The sequence below is a fragment of the Capra hircus genome, chromosome 23 (assembly GCF_001704415.2).
Source record: "Capra hircus breed San Clemente chromosome 23, ASM170441v1, whole genome shotgun sequence".
Taxonomy (NCBI): Eukaryota; Metazoa; Chordata; class Mammalia; order Artiodactyla; family Bovidae; genus Capra; species Capra hircus.
This window is the reverse complement of record NC_030830.1, coordinates 32,125,785-32,141,565: the sequence shown is the minus strand read 5'-3', so window position 1 is coordinate 32,141,565 and position 15,781 is coordinate 32,125,785. Positions and strand designations below refer to the sequence as shown.

At 51.3% G+C, this 15,781-nt stretch overlaps 1 protein-coding gene across 2 annotated transcripts in view; it reads left to right on the top strand.

Annotated features, from left to right (window-relative positions):
• Positions 1-15,781, top strand: part of PTK7 (protein tyrosine kinase 7 (inactive)) — a 63,718-nt gene that overhangs the window by 1,422 nt on the left and 46,515 nt on the right. The window contains exon 1 of one of the 2 annotated variants that reach the window (XM_018038594.1): positions 7,502-7,654. The exons of the other annotated variant lie outside the window; for it this stretch is intronic. Within the exon in view, the coding sequence (XP_017894083.1) occupies positions 7,624-7,654 (31 nt within the window). The 5' untranslated portion in view covers positions 7,502-7,623. Of the gene's footprint in view, positions 1-7,501; positions 7,655-15,781 lie in introns of those variants that run through there. 2 annotated transcript variants of the gene reach the window in all.

Here is a 15,781-nt window from a genome sequence, read left to right as displayed (position 1 = left end):
CTTTGAAGAGTGGCCACTGGGAGGCTGGAGGTGGCGGGTGGGTGGGTAAAGAATTGCCTTTTCTGAGGTCTCCCTGGCCTGCCTGCTGTTGAGGGGGTTTAGTGTTGATGGACTTAACATCTCCCCTACCCCGGGTTGTAAAACGAGAGGTAAGAACAAGTCCCCTGAGTTAGTAGGAGGTGTTCCCTGAGCCGCCCTGTGTTCCTCCTGCTGCCCTATGTTCCTTCTGCGGTGTGGGGTGGTCATGCTCATGGCAGAACCCACATCTGCTCCCAGAGGAAGTAGGGAAGTTTTTGCACAGCCAGGATGGGAGGGGGGCTGCCCAGCCATATGGGCTGGCAGCCGGAGCTCACAGGCTTCCTAGGTCTTCTAGGCTGTTGGGGTTTTGGTGTGTGTGGTGCCGGATAGGGCTGCCTCCACTGCTGAAGTTTCTAGAGTTCTGGGGGAGATTCTGGTGGAGACAGGGCTCACGTTCAACGAATGCTAAATTCCTTCCGTGAGAAGACAACCCTGATGTTAATCAATGTTAATCCGGTGACGGGTGTTTAGCGGAGGGAGGGGTCCTGGTCTGGGGGGAGTTAGGGCAGGCTGCGGGCTGGGGACTGGAGGTCTGGAATCTCCTCTGGGGGTGGGGAGATGTCTTGTGCTCAACAAAGGCACATTTTAATGAGAGCCTTAAATCAGTTCCACCAAGTGTGTCTTCGCGTGGAACCTGCCCGCGTGCTGTAAGCAGCTTCGGCCGAGGCTGAGGCGCCTGCTGTCTGTCTTCTGGTGAAACCCAGGGGGCTCAACCTACCCCTGGACAGCATGACTTCAGGGGGCAACGATTTAAAAAAAAGTAGATTCCAGTAGGTTTTTCCATCTCATTGTTAAATTGTATAATTAGCTGGAGAGGTAGTGAGACCCCACTGTTAATAAAGTAAGAGTAAGGGACCTAGGTTGGCTAGGTTTGTGGATTAGGCCATTTTGAAGTTTGGGTAATTATGCTGTAAAGGGCTGAGGAACTTTCTGAACTTTGAGGTCCCCGTTGTGATAAATATGGTGGCAGAGGAGGAGGAGGAAAGGGCTTGATGTTTGAAACCTGGGCTTCTCCCCACCATTGGAATGGTCGGTTGCAGTCATTACCCATCTCTGTTCCCACCCTGGTCTCTGGGTTCTTTCCTCCAGGCTCTTGTTTCTTTGGAGAGATTGAGTTGTTCCGTCCTGAGATTATGCAGCCTGTAATTCAGGCCATTTATCAGTGACGGGCTTTTCTCAGATGTTGGGATGTATGGCGGGCGGGTACGGGTAATCTCTGCCCATCGCTTGCCAAAGGATCTAGTCAGACTCCTGGCATTTAGAGCAGGGTTGAGTGGTGGAGAGGGCCCAGGCTGTGGGGATGAAGTGTTTGGCAGTACGGCAGCTCGGATCCTTTGACAGGCCCTGTGGCCCTGGCAGGCTTCTTGACCTCACAGTTTGCCTCCTCTCTGAAGGGACTTACTTCCTGGAGTTGTGCTGAGGATTAAATGTAATGAAGTATATAAAGGGCCCCTTTCTTGTTCTTCCCTCTCCTGTGGTGTGCTGCCAGCATACCTTTCCAGCTTTACAGTCACCCCCAACAATAAGCATTTTCCACTTACCGGAGCTCTCTGTTCCAACCCAGCTAGTCTCTTTCCCATCCCCGAAAACACCCGGGGGTTCTCAGACCTTTCTCTCCTCTCTGGCCCATCTGGTATGTGCCCATCCCCACCTCCACTTCCTCCCCAAAGCGGTCCCCCCATCTCTCCTGCTAGAAGATGGATGCTTGGAGAACCTCTGGACCCATAAGCCATCTTCCATATTTTTGCCTCCCTTGGGTTTTTAACTTAATGAAGGGATTTACTTACTGTAGAATTCATTACCGTATCTTATTTATAATAAATCCTTATCTAGGTTTATTAAAAAGTGAATGAAGCTTTTGGGTACAGGGCAGAGTGACCATTGGCAGAGGTAAGCAGCCCCATTTCCTGCTAGGCTGTGTGTTGGGGGGGCGGTCTTTGTGCCCTTTCCCTGCTTCCCTGGATAGGAGTTGCCTGCTCTACTGTGACCCAGCTAAGACACCTGATAGATCTTCCTTCCCTGTCCCTGAGCTGTCTGTTCTTTGTGGCAGTTTTATGAGTTTTGATGGCAGGATTTTTCTCTAGGAGTTCTGGGTTTGGGCATCCACCTCTACATAGGAAACTGACCTGCCTTGGAAAGGCTACTCTTGGGGCCTTGGGTGGGGGCTTGGGTTATCTACACCTTTGCCACTCGAAACAAGGTCCACAGAGAAGTGGCATTAGCATTCTCTGGGGGCGTGAATTGGAGTCCCAAGGTGCATTTTAAAAAAATTTTATTTTATATTCACCTGGGCCAAGCTGTCAGTTGTGGCCACTCTTTGACTTTCATTGTGATGTGTGGGGCCTTTCATTTGCAGCAAGCCAACCCTTAGTTGCAGCATGTGGGATCTCATTCCCTGCCCAGGGATGGAACCCGGGCCCCCTGCGTTGGGAGCACGGAGTCTTAGCCGTTCGAGCCCCTCAGTCTGCATTTTAACAAGCTCCCTGGTGACCACACCAAAGGTTCTAGAAGTCTACCCTCAGCATCCCTCCTTGCATAGAAACTCAAGGGACAGAGCCTTCCTGTTGCAACAGTACAAAGCACGGGCCTCAGATCTTGCACAGTATTTAAAGACTGACCTTAAGTAACTTTTAGTTCATGTGAACACTCTCCAGCGCAGTGTGTACACTTAAGAATGACCTCCCTTTGGGTTGAGTTTGAATTAGGTTTTGCCAGGACATTTGTCCATTAAAGGTGTGACTCCAGAGGGTTTGCAACACTAAGTGTGAAGTTCAGTTCCTCGGGGAGCCTCAACTTTTCCTAAAGGAGCATGTGTAACATTTTACAATGAGAGCCGGTGGAGAAATCGGATTTATTCGTCAGGAGTTTGGTCTGTAGAGGACTTTTCAGGAACATGTTTGGTTCACAAAGGGAGGCAGTGTCTCTGCTAGTCTGTAACAGTTGTAGTTGTTAAAAGTTTTGGAGGATTTCATATTTTGGAGTGAGGCGGGTTTGGGTGGGTTGTGTATGTGTGTTTAAGCCAGTGGCAGCTTCTGTGAAGGAGAGTGGCCAGTTCAGACTCTAATATTTGAGCCAAGAGAAGTGTGGGACCAGGGCTTCAGTCTTTGGTGAGTCCCTGATGGAAGAAAGGGTCATTAAACTGGGTTGGGTATCCTTGGCCCGCGTCCCCGAGCCTCCCTCGGCTCTCCCTAACCTCAGTACATACCTCTCTGCTCTGTGGCCCTGGTGGAGCCACGTGATGGGGCCCGCGGGTGCGGGCGCTGGCCTCGCCCACAAGCTGCCGGTTTGTCTCTCTCCCTCTTTGAGTCCTGTGCCACGCCCCCGCCCCCCAGCTGTCTGGTCCTTTGTCCTGAGGGTGTGGGGCTTCTGCCATGGTGGCTGGGGGCAGGTCCTGCCTTGGGGTTCTCTGAGTTCACTGCTCAATGCACAGTCAGCCCCGCTGAGCCCCCTGGCACTTTGGTGGAGCTGGCTGGCGCAGGAGCTGCTCCAGCTAATCAGTGGTTTGAGGAAGCCCTCTGTAGTATGTCAGTTTTTCCATCCTCTTTTCTTCTCGGAGTTCAGGCCATTTCCCTCCCAGTAATGCTACACTGTGGGGCAGCTGTGGGGCAGGGAGGAAGCCGCGTCCAAAGGGCTGACCTATGCTGGTGCCTTCTCCCCTCTTGCAGCTCGGTTTGGAGTCCCCGAGCTCTTGTGTCCCTGTGTGCGTTAACTCCTAGTGAACGCACAGGTGAGTGGGATGCAGTCCACCAGGTCCCAGGTCTGCAACCTGCAGGCTCCAGGTCTCCTGCCAGAAGCTTAGACCCCAATGCACTGGACATGCACCTGCTGGCTTAGGTGTGCACGTAACTTCTGATAACTGGGTCCTGAGTCATGGGGGTAGGGATTGGGAATCACATGTTAAGAAGATAGGCGTTTGTGTGTGTTTCTCAAAAATGCAGTCCAGAGACCATCGGGGAATATAGTGGGAGGGCAGGTAACCAGAGGTACTGGTTAAAATTTGAGTTGCCTGAGCCTTACTGCAGGTTTGCCTATCAGAATCGTGGTGGGGGAGCCAGAACATGTAGTTTATTTTCTCATTTGTTAGATTACATAAAAAAAAAAATATGTTGGCCACACTTAGCAACATATGGAATCCTAATTTCCTGACCAGGGATCGAACCCATGCCCCCCTGCATTGGAACCGCAGGGTCTTAACCACTGGACCTTCAGGGAACAGGGATGTCCCCTATATTGTGTTTTTTGAATGACCAGTCCATAAAAGGAAATTGCGTTTTAAAAGAGCTTTCCAGGAGATTCTTACCTAAACTCAAGTTTGAGAACCAGTGCATAGCCACAAGGAGAATTTGTCAGTCTAAAGCGGAGGTGGGGGGACTTCCCTGGTGGTGGTCCAGTGGCTAAGACTCTGCACTCCCGATGCTGGGGGCCCTGGTTAGGGAACTAGATCCCACATGCTGCAACTAAGAGTTTGAATGCCACAACTAAAGATCGCGCAGCTAAGACCTGGCGCATCCAAATAAATAAATATTAAAAACAAAATAAAGTAGAGGTGTGGTGATAAAAAAGAGGTTGGTATTAATGCTAAGGGGCTTAGGATGGGCCCAGTTCAGTTTCAGGGTGTCTTCTATGGAGCTGTCTCAGGTGTGGTAGGAGGCAGGAAGGAGACAAGATGATGAAAATCAGTTGAAGTATGAGAGACAACACTTGGTCAAGTGCTCAATAGATGGAAGAACGTTCCAGAGTGTGTAGGAAGGTGAGTTCACCGTGCAGAAGCAAATGGGGGAGTGGGAGGGCTTCAGAGAGGAGAGAGGATTGACTTTGCTGGTAGCTGTAGTCCGCTGTGACCGATCAGAATGATGGAAAGACGTTGATTGGATCAGGCGTCTGAAAACGTGGGTGCTTCTCTGCTAATATCACACGTGGTAAAGGAGGAGAAGTGACACCCATGGCCCATTGCTGCCTGCTAGTGCAGGAGACATAAGAGACTCAGGTGCGATCCCTGGGTTGGAAAGGTCCCCTGGGGAAGGAAATGGCAACCCACTCCAGTATTCTTGCCTGGAGAATCCCATGGACAGAGGAGCCTGGCGGGCTACAGTCCGTGGGGTCTCACAGAGTCAGAAACAGCTGAGCAACTGAGCACAGCACACACATGACCGTGAGCTGGTTATTTAACCTTTCCAAGCTTTAGTTAACTCAGGTGCAAAGTGCAAGTGATGCTGACACCTGCTTTGCCCGCCTGGAAGTTAGGGGGTAGCGCTGCCGGCTGTGAAGGTGGTTGACTCGGGGAAGCAGCCCCTCTGGTCATCCCTTGCTGTCTTTTCCCAGAGACGGTCCTAACCTTTTGTCTGCCTTTAAGGTGTCGGCCTTTCTTTCCAGTCCCTGTCTCTAGAGCGGCCTGCAAGGGCTCAACCTAGTCACTCTCGAATGACAGCTGTAGAAATAGTTTTCTCATTCTCGAGCAGGTTTGGTCTATGGGTCTCCATATTCCAGCAGCAGGTCAGAAATGTGGGCACAGCCCCTTTGTGTTTCCTGGTGGGAACTCTTCCTCCCCGTGTTCCAGTAGTGGATTCTCTCCAGGGTGGCCAGTGCTGGTCTCCTTTAGACTACACCATCTCCCTTGGCCTGCTGAATTCCTTCCAGGGAGTAAACTGTGCTGCTGTGGACGAGGCAGACTTTTATAATACCCGGGGGAGGGCTTTTATCATCGCAGGATGGTGTCAGGGTTTCCCCAGGCAGTTACTCTAACTTGTGGGAACTTCTGTGAGAACCGTGCGGGCGGTTCCTGAGGTGTGGTGTGGTCTCCCTGTGGGGGGAGGTTACAGTGGCCACAGTGGGCACAGCCTCTGCTTCTGGAGACACACTGGCTCTCTTCTGTCCCCTCCTTGGGTCGGTGGTGGTTTAGGGGGGCAGTGAAGAGAATGCTTGTCTGCTCTTGGTACTGCTGGGGTGTCCTAGCAGCTAGCTCATAAGGTGCCTTTGTGCAGATTAGAAATAGACGCCCTTCCTCCAAGGATTCCCCAAGAGGCGGGGCTTTGGCCTGTGTAGCCCAGGCAGTATTTCAGTATTAACGCCCTTGACTAGGCATTTGAGCAGTGCGCAACCTGTAACACCGTACATGACTGTCCCAGTGAAGAAAGAGCCTCGCAACAAGTCCTTCTTTGCTTCCCAGTTGGTGGGCCAAGATGATTTTGGTGACCTCTGTTCTAACAATATGTTTCAGATGAGCCCTGTTCATCGCTGTTCTCCCGCCTCCTGTGGTGATGGGGTGGGGCACTGCTGCTCAGAACATACAATAGGAGAAGTCGGGGAGGCTGAGCCTGCAGTGGGGTGCCCACTCCACAGTATATGTTTGCGGTTGCTGAGGTCTCAGCCTGTTTCTGGGCTCCTTTCCCCACTGGAGGATTTTGCTGCCTTGCAGGCTTCTAGCCTGATGTGATAGTTGATGTAGAAGGCTGGCTGTCTTCGGGGAAGAAATGCTGCTGAGTTGATTTCTCGTTTCATTAAGGAGCTCCATGCTTACCTTTCTTTTCATGTCCTCTGTCCCGGGGAACCCCGGGGCCTCCCCCAGCCCCAGGTAAAGTGTGTGGGCATTCCTGATTGAGAGGAATTCCTGCAGTAGAAGTGATATCACTTTATTTGCAAAGATGGACCCTACGTCTTGCTGGGCTTTAGTTCTGGTTCCCTGGGGGTGTTCCCCTCTCCTAGGCTGAGACACTTGGTAGGAACACCAGGGTGGCAGCTAGGAGGTATGGACCCTGCTCCACATTTGCCCCAGATTGCTCATGTGACCTTGGGCACATCCCACCTACCTCTCTGGCCTCAGCTTGACAAGCCCTTGCCGGACCTTGCCGTGGTGACCTTTGAGGCCAGCACAGCCTTGCCATCCACCGCTCCTTGTGCTCCTGCCGCACAGCGTAGAATTGTCCTCCTCGCCCTTGGTATTGGGAAGGCGCTTTCATCCGAGGGTTGCGTTTTATTCAGGAGTGTCTAGTGCGTGGGCACTGATGTGTCTAGACTCGATCGACTGGAATTAGGGTGTAATTGCCTGGGTGCCAAAGGGAATGAGAGGTTTGGGGAGGGAGTTCTTGTGAGAGGAAAAAAAAAAAAGTGAGAGTTTTTAATCTGAGTATGGGAAGGCAGCAATCCTTACCTAGTTGTCTCAGTATTTGAGGAACAAGTGTCCAGGTGAGGGGCTGCTTTCCTTTAGCACAGAAGGGGTGGGCTCCTGGAGGGAGGCTTCGAGCTGGGAAGAGAGGTAGGGTGTGCTTTGGGAGAGCCTCCGTGTGTAATAACCAACGGCTGACCCAGTTCTGCGGTTTACAGAATGCTTTCACCCATACTGACAGTCCCTCCTATCAAGAACGCTCAGAGCCAGGATGAGGGCGATTGGGTTTTTGTTTGTTTCTGAAAGCGTGGAGGTGGGAGGCATTTGACAAGTAAAGAAACTGAGGCACAAAATGTAATCTGTTCAGGACTGCAGAGCTGATAAGTAATAGAGCTGTTCCCAGGCTCTCATATGTCCTCGTGTGAACCTCATCACTGGAGGCTATGAAATGCTGCGCGTGTGCCTTGGAACCAGGTAAATGTTGGGGAGTGGATTTTGCAGCCAGGATAACTCTTTGGGTGGGTTTGGAGACAGTCCTGCTAGAATCAGAGGGAGTATGTCAATAACGTAAACCTAGTTCTGCGTACCTGGGGGTGTTCCCCCCGCCTAGGCTGAGACACTTGTTAGGAACACCAGGGTGGCACCTGGGAGGTGTGGACCCTGCTCCACGTTTGCCCACATTTGTGACCTTGGGCTCATCCCATCTACCTCTCTGGTCTCAACTTGAGAAGCCCTTGCTGAACAGTGAGAGCTGTTGGGCCACAGCATTCAGGATTGCTAGTCTCCCCGCCCCCTTTTTGATTACAAAACAGCCAGGTTAAAGTGTTCTTTTTTAAAAACAATTATTTAGTTTTGGCTGCGCTGGGTCTCTGATGCTGCATGCAGGTTTTCTCTAGTTACGGAGATCCGGGACTACTCTAGTTTCAGCGCACAGGCTTCTCATCGCAGTGACTTCTCCTGTGGTGGAGCCTGGGCTCTGGGGAGCGTAGGCTTCAGTAGTTGCAGTGTGTGGGCTCAGTAGCTGTGGCTGTAAGACTCCAGAGCACAGGCTCAGTAGTCATGGTGCAGGGGCTTAGTTGCCCCATGGCATGTGGGATTTTCATGGACCAGGGATTGAACCTGTGTCCCCTGCATTGTAAGGTGGATTCTTAACCACTGGACCACCAGGGAAAGCCCCAGGTTAAAGTTTTCAGTGGCCCATTCAGAGATTTGTATACCCCTTAAAGTTTTTAGAGTCATACTCAGACTGTATGTATTCTGGAAGTCCAGAACGGTGTGCCTGCATCCCCAGGATTCAAGCTTTTCTCGTGAACCCAGGAGTCCTGAGTCGCTTCCTCCTGGTGCTTCTGGAAGGTCACGGGCAGTTACAGGCCCTGGCTTGCAGCTGTGCTGCCACATTCCAGACTGGTATGCCTGCTGAGAGCTGCACACTGGGTTATGCTGCGGTGGAGACCACGTAGGTGGTAACAATCATCTCTGCTCTGAGTTTACCGCCTCTAATGTCTTTTATATGGAAAGATGTGCCTGTGCCCTGCACATGGTAGGGAAATGATAGATGTAGATTTCCCCTTCGTTTCTGACGTTGGAGGCAAGTCTTTGAATTCTTGAGAGGTTTCAGAAGAGGTTGGACAATGACCTCTGATACCCTGGGAGACGTAAGTCCTTTGGAGCCAGGTGTCTCTTGCTTTGTCTGAACTGTTGACCGTGCTCAGCCATCTTGCTGAGTTTGTTCTTCTGCTTCTGAAGTCCTCAACTTACGTGCTATCACGGAGGGTGCAAAGGACACTTCGGTGTTCTGATTCTGTTAGAGCTCATCTATTTAAAAAAAGCAAAAAACCCACAAGGCTGAGCTGTCTCCTGGCTGGGAGAAGAGAGAGTCTCCTTCAAGCCGGCTGTTCCATAGAGAGGTGATGAGCCTGGATGGCATTTGCAATCCCAAGTTCACTTCCAGCCACCTGAATAACAAAACACATCACGGACAAAGAAAACGGTTGTCTTACAGTCTTGGGGGTCGGAGGTGGGGGGGAGGGGGGGCGCGGTCAGGAAATGCTTGCTGTTGGTCTTGGAGCTCCAGCTACAAAGAGCAAAATCATTCTATCTGTTAATTTAGTGGATTAAGCCGATTGTTGAAATGACCAATTTAAAAAATGCCCAACTTGCCCGCAGCTTTGCCTTCTGCAATCCGGGCTCCTCCTCCACCCTCGGGGTTCGGGCCTGGTGCAGGAGGAGCTTGGGGAGGAGGGGGGAATGCTGTGCCCTGGAACAGCCCTGGGGGGCTGGAGGAGGATCTTGCGTCTTCTCTTTACCGCCACCCACTTTCTGAAAACTCCTGAAAACAAAAGGCCTTTATTTAGTAAACACGCACACCGCACCCAGCCCCTGATATAGTGTCCTGAGTGGCTTGGTGTCCTGGATGGGGAGTTCACCCCTTTATTTCTGTGTGAGAGGCTGGGGTGCTTCTCAGCCTCTGTACTCTTTACCTTTGTTTCGAGGACCTTTTGAAGATGGGTTCCAAGGTCCTGCTGAGCCAGCCTGTTCTGTCTCCTTAGAGCCTCCACTTGAGCCTCCCCGTGAGACTCACTTTCCCACCCGCACCTCCCCCACCCCACCCCACCCCCCAATCTGCCAGCGGCGACGTAGAAAGGCAGGAGGAGAGCCTGGGCCTGGCCCAGGCTAGGATGGCACCTCCCTCCGTCCCCTTCCCACCCGGCCGGGATCAAAGCCGCCTCCTCGGGGAGCGGGGAAATGCCTCTCCCAATAGCCCCACCAGTGAGTAAACAGCCAGGGCCTCTTGCAGCTTTTGAAGCGCGGGGCTTCGGGCTGGGAGGAATGCAGAACATTTCATTTTAGGAGTGGACTTAGGTTTCCAGCGCTCTGGGTATTTGCAAATTTGAAACAAATGCCCTCATTTAGCAGCAGGCAGGCTGGGCAGTAAATGGGGGTTGTTGAAGGGCGTTTATGACGGTCACAGGTATTTGTGGGAAGAGGGACCCCAGCAGGTTTGGGAGAGGACAGAGGGTTTATGGTTAGGTGGGTTGTCCAGAGGCCCCAACCAGGTCTCCGGTGGAGGGTTGTTGTTAGGCGGGCTTCACCATAAAAAGCATTGCTGCCTCCTGCCCCCCAGGAAGTATCTCCTCTGGCAGACAAAGGGGCTGGGGATAGTGTTTATCCCCCAGGGCTGATGCGCAGGGCCTTGCCCCTCTCACTTGGCTGCCAAAGTATCAGATTTCCAATGAACCTCTCCTTCTCCTACTCCCAGAGCTTGAAAGGCTCATTAAATGTGCTTTATGTATAACAAGTTGGCTGAGGGCTCCCCCGCTGCCTGCCCCCCCGCTGCCCTCCCCCCGCCGCCCCCCCCCCCCCCCGCCTCCATTTCCAGCCAGTTTTGTGAGGAAGGAGCTAGGGAAACCTGTTTTCCTTTTGTTGTTTCTGGAAGTAGGATCTGCGAAGATGCAATTGCAAAAAACCCTGATTTTAGGAGTCAGCCAAGCAAGTGTTGTTTGCCCTTGATGGGCAGCTTGACCAAGGCTGGTCTGTCTGAAGCCTGGCTGTCTCCCCCCACACCCCCGCACACCCCAACTCCCAGGGAAATTCAGAAATGTGTTCAGGCATTGAATTCTGGCTTCGTAGCTTGCTCTCTGAGAGACGTTAGAGAGTTCACATCACCTCTCTGAGCCCTCAGGTTCTTCTTTTGGAAGATGGGGATGGTAATACTGATCCCATTCGAGTTCTTGTGAGAGTTAAGGGAGATAGTACTGAATTTCATGAACTTTGAGATGTTCTCCCTCACTCTCCCCAGTTTTGCTTCTTTCAGATTGGGTGGTAAGATAATTATTATGTAATGTTCCCTTTTGGCGGAACATAAATAATGGTGCATCTCAAAATCAGTGACATCTTTGAAGTTCAGTGTATGGGAAGGACTTTGTCCCATAGTGGATACTTGATAAAAGGTAGTTAGAATGGGATAGGGCTGATTTAGTTATAGACCTGCTTTTGCTTCCTGTCTTTTAGTAACTTTAAATAGAAACTGTTTTCTTTTTAGCCTGGCTCATAAATAACTAAGACTGCTTAAGGCAGAAGGCCTCATGCTAGGTAATGTGGGAGGGAGTGGTTGGGGGACTCCTAAATCCTTTAAAAAGCGAAAGAGATCCAGAAGAGGAGGTAGCCATCCCTAAGAGGACAGTCAGTCTATTGTGGAAAGAAAATACCTCTCTGATGGTTGAGTCTCCATTTATTTATTTAGCCGCATGACCTGGCAAACAGAGATCCCAGTTCCCAATCCAGGGATCAAGCCCAGCCCCAGGGAAGTGAAAGCACGGAGTCCCAACCCCTGGACCACCAGATAATTTCCTTAGAGTCTCCATTGAAAAAGGCTGAATTGGGAATTCCCTAGCTGTCCAGTGGTTGGGACTCTGTGCTGTCACAGCTAGAGCCTGGGTTCGATCCCTGGTCAGTGAACTAAGATCCCATAAATTGAGTGGTCAAAAAAAAAAAAAAAAAGGCATGAAAATGCTGAGCTATTCCTGGGTGGAGACTCATTCCAGGAATGGCTTGTCTTGTAGGCAAACTAAGATAGAACGAGAAGGGGTAATGAACAAGCCAAGGACATGGAGAAGCACCAGAGAGGGGGGACCCAGTAAATACCAGGTGCTCGGAGGATGGGGAGGGCTTCCCTGGTGGCTCAGATGGTAAAGAATCTGCCTGCAACGTGGGAGACCCGGGTTCAGTCTCTGAGTGGGGAAGATCCCCTGGAGGAGGGCACGGCAACCCCAGTCCAGTATTCTGGCCTGGAGAATCCTCATGGACAGAGGAGCCGGGTGGGCCATGGTCCCTAGGGATGCACAGGGTCAGACACAACTGAACCGCTAGCACAGAGGATGGGGACCTGAGTGGGGCAGGCGAGGGACCCACAGGGGGTGGTAGCGTGGGCTTCCCCGCCCAGCAGCACAGCTGCACTGCGTTGATCGAAGCTTTGTGGAGACAGCTGGCGCTCATCATTCTGCTTTGTGCTACCCAAGCATGGGGGGGAGGGGTGTGTGTGCCATTCCTGCTCAGGACACAAGTGGCCTGAAGGCTGGGGAGTTCTTTCTTTGCTGGATTCTGGTTCATCTGATGGTGGGATGGATTGGCTGTCGAGTTGGGGTTTGGATGGCACAGGAAAAGAGCAAGATAGATCCCTTTTGTATGTGTTAGTGGGTGTCTAGAGCAAAGCTTTTTTCCTTTTTTTAAAAAAATAGATTGCTGCATAGATATGTGTTTTAGGTACTCCACCTTATAGGGGTTTCAGAACGTGTTCTTTCTGTGTGGTCGCTCAGAAATGTAACCCTTGGTGGGTGTGCCCAGTTGGAAAAGGGGCTGATTAAAGGCTTGCCTGGAAGAGGAGAACTCAAAAAGTTTCAGGGTCTGGGGACCCAGGCTCTCCATGGAGTGAGGGCTCTTCTTCCTTTGGAAATGTGATTTATTTATCGGCTGTCCTGGGTCCTAGTTGCTGCAAGCGGGGGCTGCTCTAGCTGTGGTGGGCGGGCTTCTCACTGCTGTGGCTTCTCTTGTTGCGGAGCACGGGAGCTAGGCACGTGGGCCTCAGTAGTTGTGGTGCACGGGCTTAGTTGCTCCATGGCATGTGGGATCTTCCCAGACTAGGGATCCAGTCCCCTGCATTGGCAGGCAGATTCTTAACCACTGCACCACCTGGGAAGTTTGTTTGGGCACATCATCTGTGCCTTGAATAGTCAAAAGGGCATTGAGGTTAAGACAATTCCAGTGCTCTCTTTCAGGGCATTTTTGATGATAAAAAAAACATTTTTATAAAACTCTGAAAGTCAAAGTGAGTTTTCTTCAGGGGAGGCAGTGGTTCTTTTCAAACCAGGTCAACAGATTCTTTGGAGCCCTTTTTGCATCTGAGTCACCCAGACCAATACCTTCAGGTATTGTCCTGAGTGTAACCAGTTGTCCAGTTTGAGAAGCCTCAAGAGGACTTGCATGGACCTCCATGGGGCTCCTGCCAGCTGCTGGCCTTGAGGGTGATGGCTGTGGCAGCTGAATTAACAGCTGCCTGTTCTGGGCCAGGCCACTGCCTCAGCCATGGAGAGAGGTGTTGATCAGGCTGACGGGGCAGCAAATCCCCCTGAGCCCCAGGTTGGAAGTAAATTAGTTAAACGTTGCTCTTAGGCTCCGGACAAGTTGCTTTCAGTTTTTGCTGCCAAAAGAGAACTCTGAAAACAGGGTGTAAATTGGGTTATTTACACTGTCTCTGTTTTTGTTGCTTCCATGAAGTCCGTGGAGGAGGGCGCCGGTCCAAGGGAGCTTTCCAGGTTCTTCTGGTACCTGGCATCAGGTGAAAAGAGGGTGGGCGTGTGTAGGGGGGTGAAGTGCCCTTGAATGCAGGAAGTGTGGTGACCGGATAGGCCTTTGAGGTGCCTGTGACCAGCCCCTTTCGTTAGATCAAAGAAATACCTTTTGTTTTTCCGCTCACACTTTCCTCTGCCCTGGAGCCAGAGTTGTAAAGAGGCGGAGTTGTGAGGGTCTGCATCTGGTGTTTGGGGTGGTGGGTGAGGTGCGGGGACGGGGTAGGGGGTGGGGGGCAAGGGGGGAGCAGGCAGTGGGGAGGCGGGCCAGGCGGTGGGGAGGGGCGGTCTTCCCGTCTGCTGAACACTTCCTGGATCCTGCTCCCAGGCCTGGCATGTGCAGGGGTCTGCCTGGGCTAGCCTGGGCACCCCGGGGTCCGTGGGGCCGCCTGCCCGCCCTGGTAGAGCCCTGCCTGAGCTGGGCTCTAAGTTGGAGAAACCAGCCACACAAAGGTGGATTTCACTCCAGGCTAAGTGTTTTGTTGCTGAATCATTTGCATTCATTAAATGTAGTGAAGGGTGAGTGATATTTAAGGCAACTTGCGATGGGTTTGCTGGAGGCTGCTGCCTTCGAGCCTCGTTAAGAATTCTTGGGGCCAGGGAGAGGATGGGCGCTGCTCATTCAAAGCTTACTTAACTTCTGACTGCCTTGGGAAGAGGCCAGCTGCTAAAATATGAAAAATGTTTGCCCAGAAGCCCCCAGAGCCTGGCCAGACTGCCCCGGCCAAAGACAACACACACTTACAATTCATTATTTAGCCTTCTGTGAGTTTGCTCGTGTCTCTTCCTCCCCTGGGACCTGGCTTAGCTGGGGGCACAAGCGGGGCCAGGAAGGCTCCTATAGATTTTCAGGGGAAGCCTGGCCTAAAGCAAGTGCTGTCTGCATTTACCCCACCCGCCCCTGTCCCCTCCTAATGGACTGTAGGCTGTCTCTGAGGGTTTGCTCTGGTAAACCAGGCCACCATAAATATCCTTGTATCTATGCCCTTATGTTTATATACCTGAAGGATAAATTCCCAGAAGTGGAGCTGCTCTGTCAAAGGATTAGAACTATATCAAAGTTGGGTACACCATTCTGCATGTATGTTATTTTTCTGGGGAGGAAGTTTATAGCTCTCATCAAACTTCTGAATCACTGGCTGGGGAAAATCACACAGGTTAACATGTGAAAACTGGCAAATGTGATTCAAAAGTGAGGCATTGCTAGGGTGACTGAAGACTTTATCATCCAGCCTGGGGCATTATTCATGATTATGCCCAGACAGCCCTCAGAAGCCAGGGTTGTTCCAGGTAACTTGGGAGGATTGTAGCCCAGCGCCCCCCAGAATCTTTTTCCTTGATCCCTGGGATGTCCTCCCCCTCTACACCGTGGCACTCTGAATGATCTGCCCCTTTTTATTTTCCATTCTATCAGCTTTTGTTTCTCCCAAACAAAATGCTGAGCTTGGTAGGATAGATCCAGTTCCTGACCTTTGTTTTCCCAGATGCTCAGTGGTTGTTCAAGTTATTCTTGGATTCCCCAAAACCACAATTTGAGCCCTGGAAGCAGTGTTCCTAATCTGCAGGATGAAAGTGATAATATCCACCTCATAGAGCCGTGCGTGCTAAGTCGCTTCAGTCGTGTCCAGCTCTTTGCAGCCCCATGGACCGTAGCCCATCAGGCTCTTCTGTCCATGGGTTTCTCAAGACAAGAACATTGGAGTGGGTTGCCTTGCCCTCCTCCAGGGGATCGTCCTGATTCAGGGATTGAACCCATCTCTCTTCTGTCCCCTGCATTGGCAGGCGGGTTCTTTACCACTAGCATCACCTGGGAAGCTATGACAAGGGGTTAATGAAGGAAAGTTTGTTTAGTAGGGGCATTGAGATGTAGCCTTTATCCCTGGGAGGCAAGCTTCAGGGGCAGGCACGTTGACACATGATGTCACTCTTTATTGACGTATACTTTATTGATGTATTGAACACTGCCAGCTGTCTAGATTTGTTTTTTTCCCATTTCTCCAATTATTACCATCCCTTTAATTGCCCTTGTATCTGTTCCCTCCCCTTATATCTCATTGTCCATGACTTTGTTATTAAGGTCTTGCCATTCCTTCCTTGGAATACTGCTGGAAAAGTGAATTTTCGATGGCAGGATATTTTTTTCTTCCTCCTCAAAAATATCAAAAAGACGTGCACTTTATGAACCTTGAGATGGAAACATCCGATGAGATGCACCAGACTGAGATAAAAAGGAAGCTGAATGAGAAGGGTGAAGAGG